This window comes from Pseudopodoces humilis, chromosome 25, assembly GCF_049639895.1.
Source record: "Pseudopodoces humilis isolate 2021_Gansu_Grassland_sample_001 chromosome 25, ASM4963989v1, whole genome shotgun sequence".
Taxonomy (NCBI): domain Eukaryota; kingdom Metazoa; phylum Chordata; class Aves; order Passeriformes; family Paridae; genus Pseudopodoces; species Pseudopodoces humilis.
Window position 1 is genome coordinate 170,472 of NC_142224.1, and position 26,701 is coordinate 197,172.

A 26,701-nucleotide genomic window follows, 5' to 3' on the forward strand; every position below is an offset into this window, starting at 1 on the left:
CTGGTTCTTTGAGTTGTTGAGCCTTTGATCAGAAAATGCAGTCAAAGTATTTTGTTTTGGTTTGTCTTCACAGGCCCTTGCAGCCAATGCTGGGACAGGGTTTGCAGTGGCAGAACCTCAAATTGCCATGTTCTGTGGGAAGCTAAATATGCATGTGAACATCCAGACTGGGAAATGGGAACCTGACACTTCTGGGACCAAGAGCTGCTTTGGAAGAAAGGAGGAGATTCTGCAATACTGCCAGGAGGTGAGATTTTCTGTGTAATCCTGAATCTTCACTGCTGTGAAGGAATTGGATTCCAATTTAGCTGCTCAGTAGCAAATTAACCATGCAGGAGATGAGCTTGCTTTTGCCTAGTCCAATTCCCTGCACTGTCCTGCTGTGTTACTGTCCAGAAAAAGCCAGGAAGACATCTAATCCCACTGCAGTGGGATTTAGAAGCTGCCTCAGATCAGCTCACAGAAGGTTACTTGGTCTGTAAGTCAGAGGTAGCTTCATCTGTTTGCAGGGCTTTACTCCAATGTTCTGCCCCTGAGCTGGTTAACCAGTATCTGCTCCCTGTTGTGTAAAATGGAACCTGACACCTATTCTAGTTAGAATGCGGCTGTGCTGTTCTCGATGACATGTTCAGCTCAGCCATAATATTAAAAAAATATTTTAATCAAATTTGTCAGTATTTTTAAGCTCTTTAGACTTTATTGAAAAAGGTATAATTATCTAGTGTGTTTCAGATCAGTGTTACAGTGTGTCTTGTCCAGTGTCTTTAATTGCTTCTCTGAGGTTACAGGCTTGTAAAATACCACAAGAAATGTATTTTGTTTTAATGGGAAAGCAACAGAATGGACTGTGTCTGGACTGGAAAACTTTTTAAACTGTTTTGCAAGGCTGATATAACTGGGGCTACATTTTTTTCATTTGTTAGAACCCTAAATATAAGTTGGTGTCTGGACTTGAGAACTTGAGCAGGGCATAAGGGTCAAATTAATACCTCATACATGGACTAGGCATGAGGAAACCTGAGGAGGTGGGTGCTTTACTTGACAAGTGATGAGAGAGTCTGAAGATGTTACTAAACCCTATTTGTTGGCGATTGGAGGTATTGTGCTGCTCCAGAAAGAATTAAACAGCTACATCTCCTCCAGACCCAAATACCTCAATGCTCCTCCTCCACTCCTGTGCAAATCCAGACCTCTCAGCTTAGTGCCAGTGAGGACTTGCCCTGACCTGGCTTTCTCCTGCCTCAAAGCAGTGGCATACCTGTTTCTGAAGCCCCGTGTGACAGACAGCTGGAGCTTTTTTATGTCTCCAGCTGTACTGAGCTTGGTACAGAGGACAGTGTGTGTCCATCTGCAAACTCCAACTTCCTGTGTAGAGAGTCAGCCTCACTACTCTGGTAGGAGCTGCTCTGCACATTGTCTGTTTTTCTGGAGAGAAACCTCTCTGTTTGTGCTGTTCCCCAGATGTACCCAGATCTTCAGATCACCAATGTGGTAGAAGCCAACCAGCCCGTCAGCATCGACAGCTGGTGCAGGCGTGGGAAGAAGCAGTGCAAGGACCACACTCACATCGTCGTGCCCTACAAGTGCCTGGGTGAGTGTGTGCTGTGGGTGAGCTGTGTATTCCTATGGGAGAATCACGGAGTTGTCTTCTGGATTCTTACAGAGAGAACAACTCAGTTTTAAGACTTTTCTTGTATGAGGTTGTCATTTCCACAGCTTCCACTGAAATGTTTTTCTTTCCACAAGATGGAACTCTGCCTTTCTGGAGCAGCTTGGTAACAGCTGTGGTAGAATAATGGTGCCTGGCATGAAAAACAAATCCCCATTCTCTCTTCAACTGCTATGAAAACCTGAAGGCTATTGTATCTGAGTACCACAAAGACACTCGGATTTAATACTTTGATCCTATTTTTGTGATGCTTTAATATTTTTGTTGCCTTGGAGACTTAAATGCTCAGTGTGCTCAGGCTTCCTGCTTGGTCTTGGCAGGAGATCTCCATTCTGTTTCAATGACTATATTTAAACTTTGCTGTTTCAAAGAGGCCCTTTTTCTTGCAGCTGTATCCCCTGTCCCCATTTTGAACTGTGAAAGAATATGAGATAAACTGTGATGGATTTATTGGTACTTTCCAGAATCTCCCCACCCACTGGAATCAGGCAGCATGTTTTAAATGGTTAACTTGTGACTTCTGACCTGTGGGTTCTGGGTGACACTGTGCTGCCCCATGTGTGTTCTTAGGAGTGAGCTTAGTTTCAGCTGGCTGACTTTCTTTTCAGTTATCCACTGGAAAAGACTTGTAAGAAGTCTTGGTAGAGTCTGATTGCTGGGATCATTCAGTAGGAACCAGTTTTCATAATTTGTATCTGTATCTCAGGTTACCGTGTGATTTGACAGGGGAGAACACCAGCAAAGCAGCAGAACCATGCGAGTGCTTTGTCCTTTATGTAATGCCTTCCACTAGACAATCATAAAGCACTTCATTAAACATAAAATTTGTTGTGGACACATCCTGGGAGAAAGGTGCTTTTCTTGGGAGACGTGGAAATTCAGGTTTGGGAAACAACCAAACCCGACTGATCATAAGGAGAACTTCTGATGGAAATAAGGATGAAAGCAAGATCCCTGGATTTATAAGGAATCATCTCTATTAGAAATAATCCTTCCCCAAGCCTATTCTCCAGCTGAAAAATAAGCTGATTTTACTGACACTGCCCTCAAATTTGATAAGCATTAAACTATTTATTGAGGTTTTTCATTAGTGTATTTCATGTTCACAGTGTTCATGACTTGCAGGCCCCAGCCTGTGAGGCAGTTAGGTTTTCAGATCTGAATTGCAAGTCTGGAGTCCATATATCTATAAAACCTCTTTGTCTCTAACACACCACAAATTGCCTTTTATAAATAGGTGTTTCGTTTCTCTGGGATTATAGTCAAACTGTGGGATTTTGTTCCCTTTCTTGGTTGTGTTTTCCTTGATACATTAATGCACAGAGTACCTTGAGTATCCTGTCACCATACCTTGTTTAATCTTTTCTGCTCTTCCCCCACCAAGGCAAACCCCTTTGTAGGTGAAAAACTCATGAATCTTCTGCCTTCAGCCCTCAGAACCACAGTCTCTTGGTTTGCTCAGTTTTACTTTTATTACCAGAAGCATTTAAACCTTTCCTAGGTTTAGGGAACCTAGAGTAAGGTGGAAGAGTATTAATTCAAAATTCTAACTGGCCTGTTTAGAGACAAGAAAATGGAGAAAATACAATCTCTCTGTTAGTTTAAAAGTAAGTAATTGGAAAGGGATGAGGAAGGTAATTTGATTTCATTGTCTTCAGTTGTCAGGTAATCTAAGTCTAAACTATTTAACTTCTCTGTACTTGGAGATGTGTCTATGATCTTTTAGTATCATCAGTAGGGAGCTGCAAAAAAATTAGTCACACAAACAATATTTAAAATATATTTTGAAAAGATGGTGTGAAAGACAGGTTGGATGAAGAATTCTGCTTTGTGGAGACTTTGTGAGAAAAAGTCTTTGACTTAAAAGCTATTCTCCAATTCTAACAAATGGCTCCTAAAGCTGCTGGCCATGTGTGCAGGGAATGCTACTTTGAAACACTTGGGCTGAAGATCTTTTCCTGGTCTTCTCAGAGTATCTAGCTTTCTCCTTATTTTGAAATTACCGAATGCAGCATTTGAATCTGCAAGAAAAAAAGAAAAACCTCAGCTTGGAGAAAATGTCACGTTTGGATTCCAGTGGCAGCGTTTGCTGGGATAAGAACAGGAAGTGATGCTCATTGAGTTCTGATCCTTAGTTCATATGTATTGATACCAAACTGAATGATGATGGAAATTCAGGCTAAATAGCTTTTAAGTCCAGCTAAAGTAGAAGTCTGTACAGTGGAGAGATTCTCTTTCCCATCTTCCTCAAAAGCAAAAGTCTGGGTTTGGCACAAAGATTGTGCCAAAGCTTTCTCATGCTGGTGAGGTTGTAGTTATCTTGATATTGGAATGCAGTATATTTACTGACTCTGGTTGTACTCTAATATTTAGGCAGAATAGTTTTTATTTTCCAGCCCTATGTGTTTTGGTTAGGACAGTGAATGTGCTGCAGTTGATCTTTAATTAAACCATCTGGAAAAAAAACAAAACAAAACCAAACAAGACTTGCTCAAATACTGAAAACATAGATAACACTCTCAGCATATAAAGATTTCCAGGCTGTTACAGCAGCAGGCAGCGTGAAGGAAGTTTAGTATGATGCAGCTCATTTGAAAATAGGTGATTAGTAGTTTGAAACTTCCTAGTGCAGACACAGACTTCTCAAAGATTTGCTTGAAATCTTCAGTCAATCCTTTTATGGAAGAACAACTATTTATTAACTTGCACTCTAAACTCTGCCTTCAGTTCGGCTTTAGGGGTCAGCAGAATCACCCTGTGTCCATGGTTTTACCTTGGAATCTCTGAGGTTCTGTTTTTCTTTAGATTCTCAGAAATAATTTTCAGAGCTGGTGTGACTTGTCTCCTTCAAGAATATATCAAGCCCTCAAGGCACATGCATAGAGTGCACTTTGGGGAAGTTCTCATGGAGACTTTATTTGCTGTTGGAAGCTGAATGAGTGTGAACTGTGGCCGTTGTGTTTTTCAGTGGGTGAGTTTGTAAGTGACGTCCTTCTGGTTCCTGAGAAATGCCGGTTCTTCCACAAGGAGCGCATGGATGTGTGTGAAAGCCACCAGCACTGGCACACTGTGGCAAAGGAGGTAATGGAGCCACTGGGACAGAAGTGTTTATTCCAGATCTGTCCATTTGGATGCTTGTAGTGTTGGACCATAGCAGTATTTCTCTCTGTATTACTGTTCCCATGTTCCAGTCAATGAACTGAGGCAAACAGCAAGGAGATAAAAATTTAAAAGTACTCAAGTGACTTAAACCTGTGTAGCAATTGAGTTATTCTTCATGGAAAGCTGTTGTAAATAGCTTATCCATACCCCAGAGCTAGGAATTGAAGTCAGCTCTCTGGGATACTGCTTTAACCAATGGTTCATACCTCTTTCTTTTCTCTTTCCAGGGAGATACAGTGGGCATAGGATAGTTCCTATTTTTCTTGCACATCTTGCTTTAATGCCTTCTGCTGCTGGGGATTTGGTTGGGAGGGCTTGCCTGGGAGCAATCTGATTTTTGTTGGGACTGATTAGTCGAGGTTTTACATAAGAGGTGGATTATATTCTCAGAATAAATCTAGCCCATGGTTTTGGTGGGGTGAGTTTGTGGTTTTTTTATCAGACTAGGTAAATTGTTGCAAAAGCTCTGCACTCCCATTTGAAGCTGGAGTAATCAAAATAAGATCATGACAGAATGTGCATGTTTTCTATTTTGTAGAAGCAACAACTGTAGAAACAGCAACACAAAGACCAGTTGTTAACCAGATGAGGTTAAGGATGCTCTACTTAGAATTCCTATTTCTTTAAAATCCTGTGAGCAAAAATCCATCTAAATAAAGCTGTACTAGAGAAATTATCTTTTAATTGACTTGTTAATGTCTAGAAAATTGAAAAATCATTTACTTTAAATGTAGTTGGAGAACTTTTCTAGCAATATTTGGCTCATTTAAAATCTGTAACAAAGCAAAGCACAAAAGGGTTCTGATGGGTATAATAAAGCTTTTCTACATTCTTTTCTGGGCACTTCAAAGCCAAGTATTTCCTTAGTTTAAGAGAAGTGTAAAGATGTAATGTGTAAGCATAGTTTACATTTGACTTTTTCTTTAATTATCTAATTGATTTTCATCTACAGCATGGTAAAATAATATTGATACAAAGTCCATTTGAGCAATTACTCACTTGCTCCAATGTAAAGTTTAATAGATAAAGTTTAATGAAATGGCCAGCTCAGGAAAGCAAATACCCTTTCTGGTTCTTTCAAGTGTTCTCCTTTGAGTTGGCACAAATTGTTTAGTTTTTTTTTTCCCCTGGACTTTTCCATGTTGACAAACCAGTAGTTGTTGGGGCCGGGGTGTGAAATGCTAACACCAGGAAGTACTGGGTGTTTCTGAATCTGGGACTTTCATGGTTTGGTTTTTTTTTTTTTACACTACAGGTTTCAAATCCACTTTCCTTTGATGTTCAGATTTAGGTCATATGTTGTTTTTGCTGCAAAACTTAAACCATTCTTGGGATCTCTGATAGGTAAACTTGAGCTTTATCCAAAGGAAGAGCGTGATGCTGAACTGACATGAATGGGCTCCTCTTTCAGGCCTGTTTGACAGAAGGGATGATCCTGCACAGCTACGGGATGCTCCTGCCCTGTGGAGTGGACCAGTTCCATGGAACAGAATATGTGTGCTGTCCTCAGACTAAGGTTGTGGATGAGGCTCTGTCCAAAGAGGAGGATGAGGATGAAGACTATGACCTTTACAAGAGGTAGAATTCTTACTGGTGTAGATATTGACAGCTTTGTATGTGAAGCTGCTGCTTGAGAATATTTCACACAGCAGCTCCCTTGTGAGGATTGAGCAAATTTCTGTGCTTCTGAGTTTCCTAAAGGAGTGTCCGGAGCTTGAAGAGGACAAATGGCTTTGTCGTGCCCCTTTTACCAGAAGAGCTAAACACCCCCTCTCCCTTCATCCCTGCAGAGAGTTGGGATCATTCAGCCTTGAGAAGAGAAGGCTCCAGGGAGACCTTAGAGCCCCTTCCAATGTCTAAACAGGCTCCAAGAGAGGAGCTTTGGACAAGGGCGTGGAGTGTCAGGAAAACGAGGAATGGCTTCACCCTGCCAGAGGGCAGGATTAGATGGGATATTGGGAAGAAATTATTCCCTGTGAGGGGGTGCTGAGGCCCTGGCACAGGGTGCCCAGAGAAGTTGTGGCTGCCCCATTCCTGGAAGTGTCCAAGGCCATGTTGGATGGAGGTTGGAGCAGCCTGTTATAATGGAAGGTGTCCCTGCCCAGAGAATGGGGTGGAACAAGATGGGCATTAAGGTCCTTCCCAACACAAACCATTCTGAGATTCTGCAGTAGGAACCTGCCCCAAGGTTAGACTTTCACTTACTGAAAAATGGAAAGAGGCCACATGAAGCCAGAGCCGTGGAGAAACTGCCTGCAGCAGTAGGAGTGTCTGTAATGAGGGATGTCCCTTGCTGTGAGTGATGGGCTAATCAATAGTTGGTACACTTACTTCTCCCATTTCTAGAACAGATGTAAAGAATCATTATTCTGGTACATCCAATTGATTAGCCTTAACGTTACTCCCTAATTTATCTCTGTCCCTCCAGTGAGTTCCCTACAGAGGCAGGTATAGAAGACTTCACAGGAACAGCTGTGGAGGAAGATGAGGATGAGGATGATGAAAGGGAAGAGGAGGAGGATGTGGTGGAAGATCGTGATTACTACTATGACAGCTACAAGGTTGATGACTACAATGAAGAGACCCCTACAGAGCCCAGCAGTGACAAGGCTATGGCTGAAAAAGAAGTGAGCAGTGACATGAAATGTAAGACACATTCCAGTCCACAGGCCTCCTGCTCCCTTGAGATCATTCCTGTTGGATGTCAGTTAGTGATGGGGTTTTGATCAAGTCAATAAGTGCCACTTGGAAGTTTTATTTGCTAGATACGTTAGCAAACAGAGGAAAGCTGATGATGCTTCTTTCAAGTATTGAAATTTTCTCTCTAGAGCATGGACCATATGTTTCCAGATAAACAGCAGTTCTGCTGGCAGGAAGCCCAGTGTTTGGCATGTTAAACAAATGCCTCATGAAGATGCAGTGATGAGTCAGAAAAGCCGTATCTGCAAATTTTGGAAAATCTTAAAGGGAACACGGTACACTGTAAATTTAAAATCTGGTGGTTTATACCAGCTTAAAATGAGGAAGTAGAAAGTGGTGGGCCATGCTCTATAGAAGTGCCATCTGGTCATTTAAGGGTGAGGAACATTCTTGGTGCTGCCTTTGCATAAACACTTTCCTTCCACAAAAGAAAGCCAGCACAACTGCCCCAACTTTATTATATGTTAAGGTATATTTTCCACTGTAGTAGAATCTACTGTGCTGGTGGCAGCTTTTGTTGGGTGGTAGGTGCCCTTGCAGAGGGCTCATGGTGTGGTGCCTCAGCATTATGTGATGTCCTTACACTTTGCATGTAGAAGTGTCTGCAGAGGAGGGAGGAGCAGAGAGGGAATGAAATTCAATTAGCTACAGATCACTGAATCATTGCCAGCAGTTCTCACATCTTTCTGGAAAAATGCCAGCATGCTGCAGATGATTTTCCTTGCTGAAACAAGGCTTAGCTCATGAGTATACAGGGTTGTTGCAGATCTGCAGGTGTTGTAAGAGCCTTGGAGGAATATGATTGGGGTGTCTGTTTTGGGGGTATACAGTCTTTTTTCCCAGAAGTACCATGAACAGTTGCTAATTTATACACTATATCTGTTCTCTTGCCTCAGAGCATCCCAGCTGCTATTGCTGGCTCACCATGAAGCATTCCCCATGCCATGGCTACATGAAATTTTAATATTTGGTGCATAGATGTTTAAAACCTTAAAACCTCAGTGACTGAGGCTGGCATGGAGATCACTCCCTTTGTTTAGCCTGCTTTTTCACTTACTTCTACACCTGCCCTGTAAGATGTGGAGTATCTGTCCAGGCAGAGTGCAGTGAACTGGACATCCTTTGATGCTGTAAGCAGCCCTACTTGACTGGCTTTCCACGCTGTTGGTTTTATAGAGTGGAGGTTCTCCCACTGGGGCACCCAGGGCATAATGCTGTGGCATCAGCAGAACAGGTTCCTGCTGTCCCAGCCCCTGGCTCTGGAGAAGTCTCTCACAGATGAGAGCTCCGTGTAGAGACAGAGCGAGCTGCTTGGCTATCTCCAAAACACAACGTGCAAAGCATCTCCCTGACCAGCTTGTGATGGATGCTTTGGAATGTTAAACCCCCCAAAACTGACAGAGGCCCTTGGGTTGTTGCAGCAGTGATGCTGAGGCCTGTGCCTCAGAGGAAGGAGTGAAATAGAGCCACCTCTGCATCATGTAAATCGCTCAGCAAGGCCTGTGCTCCTCACCAGCTCATGTTCTTACCCGTCTCCACACAGCTGTCTGCTCCCAGGAGGCCATGACAGGGCCCTGCCGGGCTGTGATGCCTCGTTGGTACTTCGATCCTAACAAGAGAAAATGCATTCGCTTTATATATGGAGGCTGCGGAGGCAACAGGAACAATTTTGAGTCAGAGGAGTATTGTATGGCTGTGTGTAAAGAGATGAGTAAGTCCTGCCTCCCACTGGCCTTTTGCAGCTGGCCACTGTCTGTCTGGCGTGTGGTGTCTCCTCCTCCTTCCCTTGGGCAATAGAGGGCCTGATTGTAGCTTATCCCTTTGGTTCTGGTGTCTGTCCCTTTGCAGCAGTCTCCTCCTGTCTTCACTTCCCTAGGTCCACAGGGTGATTGTTCCTGGGGAAGGTGCCCCAAACCATATGCTGTCTGTGCTCCCTGGTGATTTGCAGCTCTTGCTGAGGGCTCAGCTGTCTTCTTCCAGATCTACAGCAGCGACCAGGGGCTGTCTCTGACCTCTTGCCTAATCAACCTGGCTTTTTAATCAAAATATACATAAGGAAGCCCTTGCTTTTCCTGTCATGTTACCATGCGTTTGTTCAACAGTAGGTCCTGAAAAACAAGCAGCTCTTCTCCTGGTAGTAGGCATTTTCTTGCTACTTTAATTTTGGAAAATATCAGACCAGTAGTATAGAATTCAGTTTTCCATTTTCAGCTTGGTATGAAATGCAAATCACAACTCAGTCCCTGTGTTTTTGCGTACTTAAGGTTTTTGGCAGCAATTTCAACTGGCTTTTATGTCAGATGATAGAACTACCAAAAACATTTTAACCTCCTTATTAATCTTATTGTTGAACTCCAGCACTTCCACTTCAGCTACCATTAAAGCTTTTCAAAGGCTTTTTGTGTTATCTGGGGCTTGGCAGCCTGACTATACAGCCATAATCCTGTTTACAAAATGTGCTTCATGCAAGTGCTTTAGATTGGGCTGATCTAACTGAGGCGGTGAAAGAAAAGATGCAGATGTCAGGAGCTTTTTGTACAAAAGATTGTCCTGTTACAGAAAGATTTGGCACTGGGAAGAGAGTTCTCTGTGTCCAAGCCTGGTTTAGAAATGCCAGCAGCAGGGCCAGAATATGGGACTGATATAACATTGTCCCTTGCACACAACAGTAGTGCCTGTGTTGTATGTTGTCATTATTTCCCCCTAGTTAGAGGGAAGGTTGGTGGGTGCAGTGCATGCTAAACTCTTACCCAGTGTTCGTGCTGAAGTGCCAAGTAATTTTTTTCCTGAAGCATGCTGTCTTTAATGACATGTTGGAGGTTTTTCCATCGGAATAACTAACATGGATGACAGGTTGCCTTAACTGCCCCTTTGTACCTTCCCTCAGGCAAAGGGCAACAAGAGAGTGCATCATGTTTGCCACAGATCTTTCAGAAAGGCTCTGGGATGTGTAGTTCCTAATACTGTAGCACAGTATTTTCAGCGCTTCCTGGACTGCAGCATATGGAATACAGAGCCCCCGATGTGGATTCTGTAGATGCTTGAAGTTTATCAGTTCTGAAATTTTGTCTTTCCCCTTGTCAAATTTGGATGTCTTGAAGTTACAAACCTTCCAGTGTATTGGACAAGTCACTTTGTCACACTGAGCCTCCTTCTGTTGTTGTCTTGTCTAATATCCTTGCCTGCAAGTCCTTCTTGGTGCATCTGGTAGGGAAGGTAGGTTTGAAGTGTAACATACTGGTTTTGTGCAGATTTATTGTCAAACTCCCTAATCATATTACTGATGTCTGGAGCCAGCTTATCAGCAAACAGCAAATGCACAGAATGTTACTTAAACCATCCAAAAGCAATGTGGAGGGGAAGGGAAAAGGAGTTCTTTATCTTGCCGTGCCACGCACTGTGTTTCTGGAGCTGAGTGCTGCTCACCTCAGCACTATGCAGGCCAAACAGTCCTGGGACCTGTGGTCATTGCTGCCATTTGGACTGATGGTGCTGATGTTGGACAGAAAATTGGCACCATAAAGATTCCAAAATGGACTCTGGAAGGTGGTGGTTCAGTAGGCTCAGCTTGCCAGACTACTAATTAGGCAGGCATGGAGATTCCACTCCTTGCCCTCTGCAGTCCTGGATTGCAGGTTTCTGATGCTCTGCTTGCCCTTCCCTCTTCATGCAGTGCCAACTGATGATGTGGATGTCTACTTTGAAACCCCTGCTGATGACAATGAACATGCCCGCTTCCAGAAGGCCAAGGAGCAGCTGGAGGTCAGGCACCACAACCGCATGGACCGGGTGAGTGTCAGCCTTCAGGCTTTGTGCTGTGCAATTGTTTGTTTGTTGAGTTGCTGCCTCTGTTTTACTGGTGTCCTGGTTTAAGGAGCCACCCTAGGAAAACTGGAAAAATTGGTGGTGAAGTGACTTGCTTTCGAGTTTCCAGCCTTCTGTGTGTTTCTTTCAGTATGACCACACCATAGGAGTCAGATTTTTATTTCTCCATTGTTGGGAAAGAGGGGTTAGATTAGATGCTGGGAAGAAATTCTTTACTCAGGGGGTGCTGAAGCCCTGGCACAGGTTGCCCAGAGAGATTGTGGATTCCACATACCTGGAATGGTTTAAGGCCGGGTTGAACAGAGTTTGGAGCCATCTGGTCTAGTAGAAGGTGTCCCTGCCCATAGCCAGAGGCGGAACAAGATGAGCTTTAAGGTCCCTTCCAGCCCAAATCCTTCTGGGATTCTGTGAAGCATGGCTTGTTACTCAGAGGGATTAAGTGCTAGGCTTAACCCTCACAACAGCTCTTTTGTGTTTTCAAAACCCAGCCAGCTGTGCTAGGATCTACCTGTGAAGGCAAATCAGCTCATAAAGATAAGATTTAAATCTGTGTCTTGTTCATGTGTTCTGTCCTTTTCATGTCCAGGTGAAAAAGGAGTGGGAAGAAGCAGAGCACCAGGCTGTAAATCTCCCTAAGGCAGAAAGGCAGACTCTGATCCAGGTAAGAGTGGAATGACCTAAAGGAGAAAGTGGGAGAGATTGCAATATTCAGAGACAAAAGAGAAGTGAGGTGCAAGAACAGCCTTCCTGCTCTGGCAACAACTGCCTTTTAGAGGAGGTTTGATTCAATTGCTTGCTTTGTTCTTAAAACTGGAGATGATCTGATACTATGCCAGGTTCTTTCCTAGACACACTAGTAGAAAGTGATCTTGCTCCTCAAGTGCAGCAACAGTGGAGCCAAATTGTAATTTCAGACTTTTGGCCTGTTTTGCACTAACCACTAGCCTCCGAGCCTGGTTCAGAGTCAGCCCTGGCTATCTGGGCACAGATTTCCTGCTTGGGCAGACTTGGTAAATACACCTTAGACAGCAGATAAAGCTGGTTTGCTGCCAAAATGCTAATCTTTTGCCTTACGAGGAGAGTTCACTTGGACTGTGAAGTTAATGAGGGATTGCAGTGTGGGATCATTAGGGGAAGGCTCTTCTGGCAGTGACAACTCTGTGAATTACTCTCAAACCAATATACAGCTAAGTGATTGACTCCAGCATTTAAGACCACTTTGGATTTTATCCTGGAACACAGTTTTCTCTTTGCATTTTTTAATTTAAGTCTCTGTTTAGAACTACGTGCAAATCCAGAAGTTTGTCATTATCTCTGTTGAAACATAACACTTAGTGGACTATTCTAGTTGGTTTGGAAATGAGGTCTATGATCTTTCTAAAAGAATACAGAGAGATTTAATCTGAAGGCGTGCTGATGGAAAATTCCCTATGCAATACTTTACGAACTTTCGCAAATTCAGATTAATGGCTCCAGGCTGCAGGGATGAATCCTGTTTTCATATTGCAGGGTTGAGGGAAAGAGTTAATATTGTGTCAGTTCTTTAGCACAGTCTGGATCTCCCAACCCCAACATGTTATGTGCAAGGTCCTTTTCAGTCTTCAGACCTTTGAAATGGCTTTGAAGGAAGTTTGGAAGGCACATTATCACTACTGAACTTTCAGAGATGAGATCTGCATCAGCATTTCTCCATGCCTTTCTCTCCTAACTGTAAATGGGTTGGATATGGAGTTTGACAGTCTTTGTTAGTTTGAAGGGATTTCAGGAGTTGTTGGTCACACAGTGTACTTCACACTGATTGCTGTCTTTGTTCTAGCACTTCCAGGCTATGGTGAAATCTCTGGAGAAAGAAGCAGCAAGTGAGAAGCAGCAGCTGGTGGAGACTCACCTGGCTCGTGTGGAAGCCATGCTGAATGATCGCCGTCGCATCGCCCTGGAGAACTACCTGGCTGCCCTGCAGGCTGACCCACCACGTGTGAGTTTCTTCTCATATTTTTCCAATAGGATAGCTCTGGGTAGGATGGCAGGTGGCAATGTCTTGGTGAGAAGATTGTCTGTGACTTGCAGAAACTGGGAATTGGTTCCTAGGAAAGCTTCTGCATTGTGGGAATTGGTGCTGCAGACTTGGCTGTGGGTCTGTAATTGACTCCCTCTCCTTCCTGCCTGGGGAAAAAAAGCCCTGCTTTATTTGGTGTCCATAAGGCACTGTTCATAAGGTGTGGTTTTTTGAGTCATACAGGCTTAAAATTAAGTCAAATGGGCTTAATTTTAAAAAAATATATATGTATCTAGTGGGTGAGAGCAGGTGACAGATCTGTCCAGCACCAAAGTAGGCTCACACCTGAAGTGCTGTTTTCAGCTGCGGGTTTGGGTGACTCCAGCAGTTTGACCTGCTCCCTGCTCCCATCCTGCAGCCCCACCGCATCCTGCAGGCCCTGAAGCGCTACGTCCGTGCTGAGAACAAGGACAGGCTGCACACCATCCGCCACTACCAGCATGTCTTGGCAGTGGATCCAGAGAAGGCTGCACAGATGAAATCCCAGGTATGAGGGGGGGGTTTCTGTCAAGGGAGCCATTGTTGCCCAGCCCTGGCTGTTGGAGGCTCTGGAAACTGTATGTTGCTGGGTACTACAGGAACTTCATCCTTGTGGAGCTCTCCCTCTCTCCTGTGCTTACTTCCTGTCACCAGACACACTTGCTGTGTGGTTTTCCTTGGTGCCTGACTCTGTTAAAAATTGAAGGTCTGTTTTATACATTGTTGGTCACAGTGACAAGTTGAGGGGTTTAGAACTAGGTCAGTATCAGTTCTATGTTTGCTTTTATCAAGCACTCCTGAAATTTATTTGCTGGGGACTTAGTTATCTTGAACAGACTTCCTCACTTCTTCCAAGTGTCTACATGTTTCTTTCCTTAGGTGTGTTCTTCATAGTGCCTGTGTTTGGGGTTTGCGGGAATTCTCTTGTGTCTCTGCAGAGTTATTGCCTGGTCTCCAAAGCATAATTCATAACCCTTTCCAGGCACTTGATCAATGTTGTTAGCTTTATCAGAAAATCTGGTTTTGATGAGTTTATGTTGTACCATTTGTCATGGTTTAACATTGCTTTTGAAAGAGAAAATGAATCAGTTACAGAAGTGATTCTCTGAGATTCTCTGTGAGGACTGCTAACAGCTTCCTCTGGACTAAATGGAACCAATCAGCTGGCTAGTTTTGAATATTGGTACCCTGTTAAACCACTGAAGAAAATTGAACACGCCTCTGAAATCACATTTAAAGACAAATAAGTCCTGGGAAAAAGCACTCTTGCTTCTGGCCTTTGACCAGGTAACTGGACGCTGGCAGGGTTGGGCCCTGCTGTGCTGCAGTGCTGGCCAGACTGGGCCCTGCTCCACCCCACAGCCCAGCCGACTCAGTCCGTGGCACGGCTCGGCTGGGATTTTGCTGCTGCTGAGTTCCAACCGCGTCCAGCAGACCAGGCAGGCTTTGCTGGGCTTCAGGTGGAGGCCAGCTGGGCCCTGCTCCAGCCAGAAGCCACCGAGCCATTCTGCTGGCACTGCAGAAAATCAAGCCGCTGAGAACAGAGGTGGCCCTGCAGCCCCATGCAGAAAGCAGCTCCACAGCTGGAATTGACTGCAGCAGGGCCAGGAAATGGCCATGCAGCCAGAGCGGCTGCCACCTGGCAGAGATCTGGCATGCCCATCCGCAGGCCTGGGCAATATATTAACTCAGTGTACTGATCAAACTTGCAGACATCAATCCTCTCTTGAGTGAGAGAAAAGGAAAGGCTGGAGACATGTAAAGAAAACAACACGGAGACACTAAGGTCAGTGAAGAAGGAGTCAAATCCCAGGTGGGAGGAGAATGAGGAGATGCCTTAGTCTTGGGCTGAAATTCTCTTGTAAGGCTAAGGGGAAGATATAATTGATACATCAGACTTTTTTTTTCCCCCTGTAACTCACAGAACGCACTGTGGGGGAATGTAACGTTCTAACCACAGCTATGAGCTGAGGCACCCATATTGAAGCAAGCGGATGTGGAAGTAGCTGTGATACAATAAGAAGCTTGAACAGAGAGAAATGAGAGAGATGAAAAACCATGGCCCAGGAATGGAAGAAGAAAACTTCTGTTCCCAGAGATAAAAGATGAGAACTTCTGTTTCTATGCTAGAACCACTTATGCTTAAAATTGCACCCCAGTAATCTGAAATGACCCATGGTGGTAGCTGTGGGAAAACTACCAAACCATGGGAGGGATTTCCCAATGGCAGATTTCCAGGCAGCTGCACTGGAACTTTTTATTAGTGAAAATTATAACCACAAGAGAAGAGTTTCTTGTGGAAACATCTTCTTGGTATGGCAGGAGAGACTCTTCTCCCTAAGTGGACTGAAGAAAGATTATTTTAAGAGTGGTAAACTGACTGAAAATATCAAATTTGTCTCTGTACATATATATATTATCAGTTAGAAAAAGAAAGAAAAGTTGGGGGGAGAAGTGTTCTGAAGGTTTATTCTGATTTCTTACTATTTTTCTTCTAATTCCGTTAATAAAGTTTTCTTTATACCCTTTAAAGTTTTGAGCCTGCTTTGCTCTCCTCCCAATCCTTATCTCACAGCAGAAAATGAGTAAATAATTATAATGGGTGTACTGGCATTTGGCCAGCATTAGACCTACTGCACCATTACACTGTATTTTACTTCTGAACATCCAGAAAATTCTTTTCCTTCTGCTGGGTAGTGTATGTGAATATGTTGCTCCCAACCTGGCTATTGTACTCATAAGAGTACTTGCAGATACTCCACAAGTCTTTGGAATTATGTTGATACTTGTTTTTGCTTGTTTTAAAATGGTGAAAGATGTGCTGAAAGGCCCAGCTGATTAAAAATTCAAATCAAGAATGGCCTGTTAACACTGAAAAATCTGTTTGGAAGGTTGTGCCCTTTCTCAGGTTCAGAGAGAACTCACTGTCTAGTTGCAGCTTTAGGAATGTTTTCCTAGTCCCAGTTTGTGGCTGGTACGCTGCTTTGGAGTATTTTTGAATTCTGCAGTGCACAAAAGATAAGCAAGAAGAAAGAATGGAGAGAGGTGTAGGGAGACAGTGCAGTGGAGCACATCCAGTGCTGCCAAGAGGAAGAAAGAGGCACTGAGGAAAAAAATGCATAAAAAAACTGTATAACCACAAGGTGGAAATATCCACCTTGTTAAGGGTTAAGGGTAGGACACGATCTGGAGCTTGTTGCTGTCACCTTTGGTGAAGGACAGAGTGGTGTCACAGTGATTTTCCAGAAGCAAACCTCACACTGGGAGGTGGCAGATTCCACGGGTTCCATGTTGTTTCTGGGTGTTGGCAGTGAATATTCACCTTGTGTCTCCTCCCATTGCCTGTGGAGTTCTTGTTAAGCTGCACATCCCCAGAGTGGTGGCAGCTGGTGGTTATGATGATGCTTGGCTCTCCATGTGGAATTCATGGTCACGTTTTCAGAGATGTGTCAAGCACAGCCCAGACCAGTGCTTTGTTCTGCTGCTGCCACAGTTCAAAAGGGAGTGTGTGGACTGTGTTCTTAAGCTAAATCCTCAACAATCCTTAATTCACTCTGAAGGCTTCAGTGTCAACAAATTGACATGCAAGGAATGTGGGTGGTACAGTTCAATTTCCATTCCCTTTACTTTTCACATGCTCTTTAAGCTCCTCAGTCGATTTCTTTGATTGACAAGTGCCACATGCAAAATTAAATGGTTTTCATCCTTGCTTTTACAGGTCAGGCACACATCAGACTGTGAAACAGGTCTTTCTGACTCTTTAGCTTTTTGCAATGTTTGGCCATCTGTATAAATGTTTCATTGCTCTCCTTGATCCCTGTTTATGCAGCACCCTCTTCAGGTCAGGCCTGACTTCACCGCTGAATTTAATGTACTTGGGAGGAGTGATCTGAGCTTGCCCAGAGCTTGAATGTATTTCTCAAAGGAAGGGAGAATACTGGTGCCAATGAGTGGGTGTGTAGGACAAATGTAATGCCACAGTTGGTTTGAAAGGCACCTTTGTTCTGAAACCAGAGCTGATAAAATATCCTGTCTGCTCCTTTTGCCTGTATCTTTCCTAGCAGTCAGGAATAAGAATCCATTTAACAAAGCTGTTACAGGAGATGAATTATGACTATGTTTGGCATATGGGAAATACCAGCTTTGGTGGCAATTTAGTGTTTCCAGTAGAGAGCTGGTTACAGTGAGAGTCAGCTGAATCCTCCCTTACTCCCAACATTTCCTAAACTCTTGAGAGCACCATCTACAGACGGCCAGTTCCAGTGAAGCATGAGAGCATCAGTCAGAGAATTGGGCTGGGTGGATCTGTGTCCTCTATTGCCTGCCATGGCAAATCCACTAGTAATAGCTATTTTAGTGAGCAGGGAAAGGACTGGTACCATGAAGTGGCTGACAGTTTTTGCTTACTCCAACACACTCTTTTACATCTGCAGGTAATGACGCATCTTCATGTGATTGAGGAACGGATGAATCAAAGCTTGTCTCTGCTCTACAAGGTGCCATATGTGGCTGAAGAAATCCAGGATGAGATTGGTTAGTGTGTCTGCCCCTATGCTGCTGTGAAAAAACTCCCAAGTTTTTGTATCCAATGAGCTCCCAAAAGATTGCTCTCTTCTTTGAGGGGGTCCCCTTGACAACAAGCACTTGGGCTTGGGCTCAGGCTCAGGGATGATACTGTCTGGACTTTGGAAAACAGCCAGTCAGAATATCTTGTTCTCAAGAATTCTCACTGTCCATTAAAAAAAAAATAAAAAAAATCAACAGTATTCAGAATGGCAAAGCTGTCTTGCTAAGGGAGATGAAAGAGATCTGTAAGAAAGCCCCAGATGCTTTCTCCCTTTATAGGTTAATCTCATCTTGCCAAAACCACTTGCCACATCAAAACTCGTGGCCCTTATTTAAATGTATTTCTAACCAATGCCTTTACTGAGAATTCCAGATGAGATATGCAAGATAAAATAGCCTGGCAGCCCTGAGAGCAATGTTCCCCTGCAGTCCTGCCTCAGCCTGGTTCAAACCATCTGTCCCTCTCTGTCGCTGCCAGGTTTCATGCAGTTTGTGTAATAATTCCTCTTACTCCTTTCAGATGAGCTGCTTCAGGAACAGCATGCAGACATGGATCAGTTCACGTCCTCTATTTCTGAGTCCCAGGTGGATGTCAGAGTGAGCTCTGAGGAGAGTGAAGAAATTCCCCTGGATGGCAAACCTTTCCATCCGTTCCAGGTGAAAACCTTCCCAGCCTTGCCTGAAACTGAAGGTATGTGGAATTGAACATTGGGTTTCATTGGTGGTTTTCCTTAGACAGTAGGCTCAGCTGGAACAGAGAAAGCTCCATCCCTTTGGGTGATGTAAAGCAGTCACCCTGACAGGATCCCTCACTCACTGGAGAAGCAGTGCTGCGAGTAATGGCTGCTGAGCTGCTCTAATGATTTTCTGATTCTTCTCTTTGCAAAATTGTCCTCTCTTTTCATTTTGCAGCAAGTGTTTACAGAGTATTTACAGTTTTTACAGTGTGTCTTGATTCTGGAATTAATTTTCAGTCTTTAACAAAAGCATTCTTGTGTAATGTCAAATCTTTGTGCTGTGATCTGCTGAAGGGGTGAAGGAATTCCCTTTTTTTTAAAAAAATGTATATGTATTTTTTTGTCATTGGGTGTTGACAGCTGGTGTGTGTGTGTGTGTGTATTTATTTTAAAAATGTTTGAACAGTCCTGAGCTTAAAGCTGTAGACTAAAAGCTTTTCCCAGGGTCTGAGTCACAAATCATGCACAAGCCTTTTTTCCTTTCTCTCTTAATCTCCTTTCTCTGCTATTTTTGTTTTTTGTTTTCCCTCCTGCTAGATCCTCAGCCGGATTTGTACCATCCAATGAAAAAAGGTTGGTTCTAAGCTGCTCCCTCACAGTGCTTACAGTCCTTCTCCTACCTTCTCAGTGTGTTTGATAGCTTCATTTTAGTTCCATACTCACCTTGATTTTCATTTCCCTTCTTCCACTTAGATCAGTCATGTTCAGTTTTGCTTGTTTAGGCCTAGTGTTAAAGAAGCCAGCTAATCTGAGCATCTGATTGTGAGTGTGTTCCTCCCTGCTGAGCTCACAAGGGTCTCAGAGTGCCTGGAGTGGCTCTTAGCCCTTGGGAAAGATGGCCTTGGCCAGTGTCTCCAGTGGTGCTTTGCATCTCTCCATGTGTGACATGTCTCAAATTAAACCCTGCTGTGGTGGTGGGGAATAGTCCAGAGGTTCTTCTGCCTCCTGTAGAACCTGTCCTTGATGCCCTGCAACACCGCTGAACAAGGAATGAGTGTTCTTCAGGACACAGGCTGTTTCCTATCTAAATGTCTTTATGTCTTTAGTGCAGCTAGTATGGGACAGATAAATCAGGAGATTCCTCCTCCATGTTTGTGCTTTCCTCAGCATCACCTTCCCACATGCAGCCTCTCTCCATACCAGCAAAGTGTGTGTGGTTTTTCTACTTCTCCCTTAACTCAGAATTAATTCTGCAGTAGCTCAGTGCCTGGCTAAAAAGTGGCTTTAAGAGCAGCATAGAAATATTAGCATTAAATAATGTCTCTATTAGTGATATGGAATAAGGGAAAGATAAGTAGAAAATGGAGGCTCTTGCAGAGTAGTGCTGCATGAGCTGTGTGTGGAGTAAACCCAGTGTTTTAATCTGCCTTTGGTTCCAAATATATTATGTGGGTCTCAAAGGAGAGCAGATGATTTTGCTAATCACCATTTCATGTGAGCACACGTAGTTTTGTAACACAGTGAAGGTCAAATAGCTTGAAACTATTTTCATTATCTGTGTTTCTTTGCAAATGTAAGTCACCTTCATCCTTCTTGTGGAACAGTGTACAGTGTGCTGACTGCTTTGGCAAGAATTGGGACAGACGTTGGTTTGATTTTTTATTTATTAAATCTTTGGATGACTGCTTTGTTGACTCGAGGATGATAAATTTGTGCTAGTCCTCCCTGTCTGGGTAAATATAAGAGTCTCTTGGGCACAATGATTGTCTTCCACTTGTTCCTCCTCTCCCTTCCCTTTTCATTGGATTGCTCAAGGGCTTTGAGGGGGCGGGGATTTTGTGCAGGTGTGTGGTTTTGGGGTTTTTTCCCTGTGAGGTATGTAATTTAAACTGTGCCTTTGAGCTACCCAGAACTGGGTGTGTTACTTGGTACAGCACCCTGAGACAAATAGCAGAGCTCTGTGCAGCAGCTGAACTCTTAGCCCTGGAGACTGAACTGGATTGGCTCCTGAGACTGGAATAAAGCAAGCATAGGCCAAAAGCTGATAGAGTAGTTCTGTACAAACTATTTGTGGTTGGTTTCTCCTGAAAATCCCAGTGATTGACTTCCATAATAATATGACGTGCTTCAAGAGTTGTGAGAAGTCAGACTGGCAGTCTTGGCCACGCTTGGAATCTGATTACTGCCTCTGAAGAAAAATGTGATGCACTAAAACTTGAGATGCTTCGTAGTGAAATGTTATTTCTGTGGCATTTTCAGGCAATACAAACTTGTCACTGTAAAAACTTGCCTTGAAGCCAAGTAGCCTTTCCTTGCATCTCATCAAAGAACATGCTGCCAATTCCAGCAGCTGTTGACATAATGTCTTGGGCACCTTGCATGTTTAGCAGTTTTTGCGGAGCGGGGGGTTTGCAGTCACCAGCGAAGCCTGACTTTCCCCCACAACATTGGAAAGATCCCACTGAAGGTTTGAGGCTTCACTGTCCTGCTTTTGCACTAGTGCGTCACAGGTCATTACATTGTCCCTACTGCCTGTGGAACACCAGTGTTCTTTTAACATGCTGTGTTATGTCAGGTCAGGGCAGTTTGCATCAGACTCTCTTACTGATCCGATCTATTTATAAATGCTTTAGATTCAAACAGTTTATGCCAGGACCTTCTGTTAATTGATATTCTTCTCTTGAGCCAGTGCTAGTTCCAGCCTGGAAATGGGGTAGTAGTATTCTGGTACAAAGGCTGGTATAGTTCTCTGCTCCTCCCTTGCCCCAGGATTTATTGTTTCTGGGCTTGCTCCAGGTATGGGGCAGCAGCTCATTACATTGCTGGTGACCTTGGAATTGTCATTCCCGAGGTGCTTGCTGCTGTGCCTGACTCCAGTAGAGTAGGCGATGCCGCAAGTATTCCCTGTGTGCTGGCTTTTGGCAGATGGATGTGTGTCCACTCCTGTCCAGGGTCATGTAAGGGTGTTGGTGACCCAGGGTGACACCTGCAGCTGTTACTGCACTCATTGCGTGTTATGCCTTGTCTGGGGCCACCTAACAGAAGCACTTAACGGTGCAGTTTGTCTGGATTGACACCTCAGCCTGATTTTGGTGATGAGTCCTGTCTGCTTCTCTCATTGCCACCTCATTTCCCCTCATTAATAGCCCTCCTAATCACTTGTCACTGTAGCTTGTGAGCTGTCATCTGACACAACACAACAGCATGAGGACCAGTATTAACTCAGTGGTCTGTGCAGTTAAATGCACGATGCATGGCAGCTCTACACGGAGTAGGTGACTCTTCCAAAACGTTCCTAAGGGCTGATGGGCTCTCCTTGCTCTTTTGGTGCAGGTTCTGGCATGACTGAGCTGGATGGGCTGATTGGTGCTGAAGAAAAAGTGATTAACAGCAAGAACAAGGTGGATGAAAATGTGGTGAGCTCTCCACCTTTATTTTGTGAAGCTAAACCTGCGGTGGACACTAATTAATATCAGTGGCTTGTTTCTATGTCTCATTCCAGCTCACAGAATGTCAGTGTGTTCATTATCCATATGGTGTAGGGGAGTCAGTTTGGTGACTGTTATAGGCTCTTAATACTGATTAGCAATAGAAGGGTGGGAGGGGAAGGGAAGGAGAGAGCTTCAAATCTTTAGCAGTCTGAATCTGAGAAGTCTGATTTATGAATGCTTTTCCCAAGCAGAGACCTTTTGATATCCCTTTATTTTCACTAGGTAACTCACTGTCTGAGCACACCGAATGCTGGTGTGTTCCTTCTGTGTTCCCACTTATTTTTCATGGCAGGGAAGGCCTCACCTTCCTCTGAAGGTGAGCAAGAGTTGTCTCTATCCACAGGATTAAGAATTCTCTAGGTTCTATTGACAGCCACTTCACATCAGTTACTTGGGTTTAAAAAAATTAAAAAGTCAGCTCTTGGGTTTCCTTTCAATGCTGTTTTAAAGCCAAGGTTAAGATCTTGCATAACAGAAACGCTTGGTCCAAAGTTAGCACCTATTTTTTTATTGTTTTGTTGTTTTTTTGCTGTTGTTGTTTTGTTTTTTCCTTTGGGGCTTTTGTTTGAGGTAGTCTGGAGGTAACTAGCTGTAATACTATCTCTGGTGGCTGTATAAGAGTTTGGGAGCATTCCATGTTGTTGAGAGCAGAGGGGAGATGGTAGGTTGTCCTGAGCTTTTGCTAGTGTTCATTAAAGGTCTCCTGTCTGTCTTCCTCTTCCTTCTCCTCCCTGTTTTGTGTGGATCCTTCCATAAAACTCTTCTGTGGCTGTTTTTAGGTGATTGATGAAACCCTTGATGTGAAGGAGATGATTTTCAACGCCGAGCGTGTTGGAGGGCTAGTGGATGAGCCGGTACGTTTTTGGCCGCTGAATCCAGGGACTGACAAATTCCTAAAACTGGATTTTGATTCCCATTTTGACTGAACTTAGGGTTTTCTGCCTGGATGCTCCTATGGGGGCTCATGCAGAGTGAAACACAGTACAGCCCTTCTCCATGAAGGTGTAAACAGTGAACACATGTTAGATATTAATCTGACTCCTGCTGCAAAAGTAGGGGAATAGGGATATTTTGTGGGATAGGGAAATGATGTGGGCCAGTGTCTGTCCAGAGCTACTAAGTGGGGAAAGAATTTTGCATTCATTATCCTTTTGATGGGATATTTAGAGGCGAAGTATTTAGGGGTGGAATACTTAGGGATGATATATATACACTGTCTAGTGTATAATCAGTCCTACCTCAATACCACAGATGGTCAAAGACCTTACTAGTGGCCATGCTTTAGGTTTGTGTTCAACAGTGCATTTCCCTCATTGCTCTTCCTCAGCCTGCTCTGTTTTCTTCCCTTCAGGATAATGACAGCTCTCTCCGTGATGACTTCGGCTTCAGCAGCAGTGCCCTTATTGGTCTGTTGGTGATTGCTGTTGCCATAGCTACTGTTATAGTCATCAGCTTGGTGATGCTGAGGAAGAGGCAGTATGGGACCATCAGCCATGGAATTGTGGAGGTGAGAAACAGCTCCATAACTGAGGATGAAAATAGTCAGTGTTGAATCACATGTGTGTGTGGGTAGGGGATGGCAGCAGCTTCCAGGCCATGGAGAGTTCTGCTTCTGGCTGGGTAGGAATTAACTCTGTCGCTGCTGACACCATCATCACTTGTTCCTTGGTGTGCAGCTACCAGTCCCCAGTGTGCTGTGCTGGCACCTGCCACTCCAGAGTTGCATTTGCTTATCACTAGGATTCAATTAGGCTTCCCTGACTGGTTAGGAGTAGGATTTAGCAATAAATGAGCTTTTCAGTCAATGTCTTTAGCAGGGCAGTCAGTCAGTCAATCCACAGCAATTTGTCCTCCTGGCTAATTGACGATTGAGATGTTGTGATTGGCCAAATGCTGAAGAGCAGCTCCTTCTTCCTTGCACATTTTTATGACAACTTAATGGAGCCCAGAGAAAACTGCTTTTCCCTTTGCCCCATTCATGCAAGAGATCATAGCAACCTCTGTAATGAGAGAAGTGTGTCCCTGATTTGCTCTGTTGTCTGAGCAATGACAAATTTGTGAGAATATCCCCACAGGGGATTGGGTGAGCAGGAGGCATCAGGTCCTGGACAAGCAACTCTATTAAACAAATTACCTTTTGCAGTTTACCTTTTTCACCTGTCTGCTGCTCACCATGGTATTCACTCAGTGTTTGTCAGTTGCCTTTTGTTCTGTGAAATCAATCCTTGACCAGTATCATGTGTTTTTTCCAAAGGTTGACCCGATGCTCACCCCCGAGGAGCGGCATCTGAGCAAGATGCAAAACCATGGCTATGAGAATCCCACTTACAAATACCTGGAGCAGATGCAGATATAAAAGAGATGAAGATAGAATAGCCCCGGTGGGAAAAGATGCGGGGTGAAGGGCCAAAGTGGTCCAGTGTTTTGGATCAACTACTGACCAACAGTTGCTTCAAGAGGACTTCATCTTACATTCAGAACTCCTGGATCATTAAGACTATAATTACTACTGTAGAGTTACAATTTCCATTCTTTTAAATGGGTGAAGAAATGATAATATAACAATATGATATATAAATCTCCTTAAATGGGAAAAATGGATCTATTGCAGATATTTGACTGAGATGTAGTTTTCTTTTTTTTTTTTTTAAATAATCTGGAAAATACCAGTTCTGTTGTACTGTTGTCTGATACAAGTTCTATATATATATAAAAATGGGAAATGCTGATTTTTATTTCTGATAGACCACCTATATATTGAGGGTCATTTGTACCAGCCCACCTTGAAAAAGGAGACAGTTGTGGCTCTTCAGTCATTTTGGCTTTTATATATAAAGCATTATTCTTTTTTCCTTTTTTTTGTTTTAAGTGACTTTCACTGGGAGTTGCAAAGAGATTAATTTAAGTATAGGAGCTATTACAGCGTAAGCAGGGAAGGAATTTGGAATGGTAACTTAACAAAATTCCTTATAATGAGAAAAAAAAAAAGGAAAAAAAAAACCCATCTTCATATGCTGGTGGTGTGCACCTTGCTGCTTAGCAGCTCGGGCTCTAGGAATCAAGACTCCCTGGAGGCAAGGAGTTAAAAGGCTTCTAGTATCTCTGTTTATAGTAATTCTAGTGGACTGTTAGAACATGGTTTGTGCATACTGAGGTCTGCACATTGCCCTTCCAGATTCAGTTCTGCTCTAGAGTTGGAAGTTCTGGTATTGAATTGAAATCCTCTGTTCTCATCCAGTTTCCTTCAGTACTCACCTGGCATTAACAGCCCTCTCTTGCTACTACTTTCTAATTTCCCCAGCTCTCCTGCCTCACCAACATGGTAAGTAGTTAAGAGCTGCAGGTTTCTGAGCCTTTGCATCTCCCTGGGTGATGTTGGGCCAAAAATGACAAATAACTGCAATAACTGGGACCTTGGGAGCTGACAAACACAGAGCTCTCTTAGCTGGAGAGGGAAGAGAGTGACATGTTGGGAAAGGAATGCTGCCTGTTTTAAGGGAAATGGGATGCATAGGCCCCAGGAAGACCTGAAGGGGCATTGTTCCACTCACCATCATCATGTCTTTGTAATGCTTGTATAGTTGGTGTTAATGCTCACGGCTTTTTTAAATCTGGGGGTTCTGGTAACCTGTGGTGTATTTTTTCTATTTTTCCTGTGACTTTATTTTTTCTTCCCCTTTCCGTGTTTCTTCCCACTATGCACAGATTTACCTGCAAACTCCTTAGTGTGGTCTGTGGGGAATGTTCAAAGTTTAAACACATCAATAAACACTTTAACTTCCGGATTGTTTCTTCTCTTTATTCATGGGCTTGCTCTAATTCCCCCTCCTCCCACCGTGTCCTGTGGAACTCACAAAACCTTTCCCTGATGGTGAGAAAGACTGCACAGGTATTGATGTATAACCATGCCTGGAGTCTTTTTTGGTATTTCCAGATCCTGATGAGCTTAGTGGAGAGGAGGAGGCAGGATGCTAAACCAGTGGCCAGATCCTGAGTAGTGTTAAAGCAGCTGCTGGAGTGCAAGTTGGGGAGACCTGGGGCTGCTGCTGCCTCTGGCTGCTTGTGGGAGGTCCTGTGGATGGTTCTCCCCATTCCCAGGATGCAGGTGGCTGCTGGCACAGCCTGTGGGAGCAAGCAGAGCCAAGGCTCTCTGTGGTGACAAGCTGTTCCTGTCCCTGGCCTGGATTTGTGCAGCTCCCAATAGGTCTGGAGGAAGAAAGGGAGAGGAGGAAACAAGGTTTAGCAATTTTGAACAGGAAGCACTTGCATGTCCCGTTTTCTCCTTAAACATTAGTTCCTTGGTTTAATTGGAACCTCTGTATTCTGGTTAAGTTATTCAGACACCAAGGAAAGAGCAGATGCTGTCCTAGAAAATGTCGTCTGTTGGCTTGTCACAACTACTTGGAAAAGAGTTTTGATTTTAAATTAAATTAAATTTAAATTATGCCAAAGCATATCTGCAGCCCAAAGCCATTCTTGGAGTGCACCCTCAGGTAGGGTGACCTGCAAGTGAAACAAATCACAGAGGCTGCAGATTGAATTCCAGAATTGAATTTGGGTATTAGATTTTTCCTTT

At 43.8% G+C, this 26,701-nt stretch overlaps 1 protein-coding gene across 7 annotated transcripts in view; it reads left to right on the plus strand.

Annotated features, from left to right (window-relative positions):
• Positions 1-25,907, plus strand: part of APLP2 (amyloid beta precursor like protein 2) — a 48,151-nt gene extending 22,244 nt beyond the window's left edge. The window contains exons 2-18 of one of the 7 annotated variants that reach the window (XM_014257341.2): positions 74-247; positions 1,462-1,591; positions 4,638-4,750; positions 6,243-6,409; positions 7,260-7,477; positions 9,075-9,242; positions 11,205-11,320; positions 11,943-12,017; positions 13,173-13,331; positions 13,771-13,899; positions 17,825-17,924; positions 18,478-18,648; positions 19,232-19,267; positions 21,968-22,050; positions 22,905-22,979; positions 23,477-23,632; positions 24,380-25,907. In XM_014257341.2, coding sequence (XP_014112816.1) covers positions 74-247; positions 1,462-1,591; positions 4,638-4,750; positions 6,243-6,409; positions 7,260-7,477; positions 9,075-9,242; positions 11,205-11,320; positions 11,943-12,017; positions 13,173-13,331; positions 13,771-13,899; positions 17,825-17,924; positions 18,478-18,648; positions 19,232-19,267; positions 21,968-22,050; positions 22,905-22,979; positions 23,477-23,632; positions 24,380-24,481 — 2,172 coding nt within the window. In that variant the 3' untranslated portion in view covers positions 24,482-25,907. The remainder of the gene's footprint in view (positions 1-73; positions 248-1,461; positions 1,592-4,637; positions 4,751-6,242; positions 6,410-7,259; positions 7,478-9,074; positions 9,243-11,204; positions 11,321-11,942; positions 12,018-13,172; positions 13,332-13,770; positions 13,900-17,824; positions 17,925-18,477; positions 18,649-19,231; positions 19,268-21,967; positions 22,051-22,904; positions 22,980-23,476; positions 23,633-24,379) is intronic. The other 6 variants (XM_014257342.2, XM_014257344.2, XM_088066918.1 and 3 more) reach the window with 6 other exon arrangements.
• Positions 25,908-26,701: the final 794 nt, after the last annotated feature.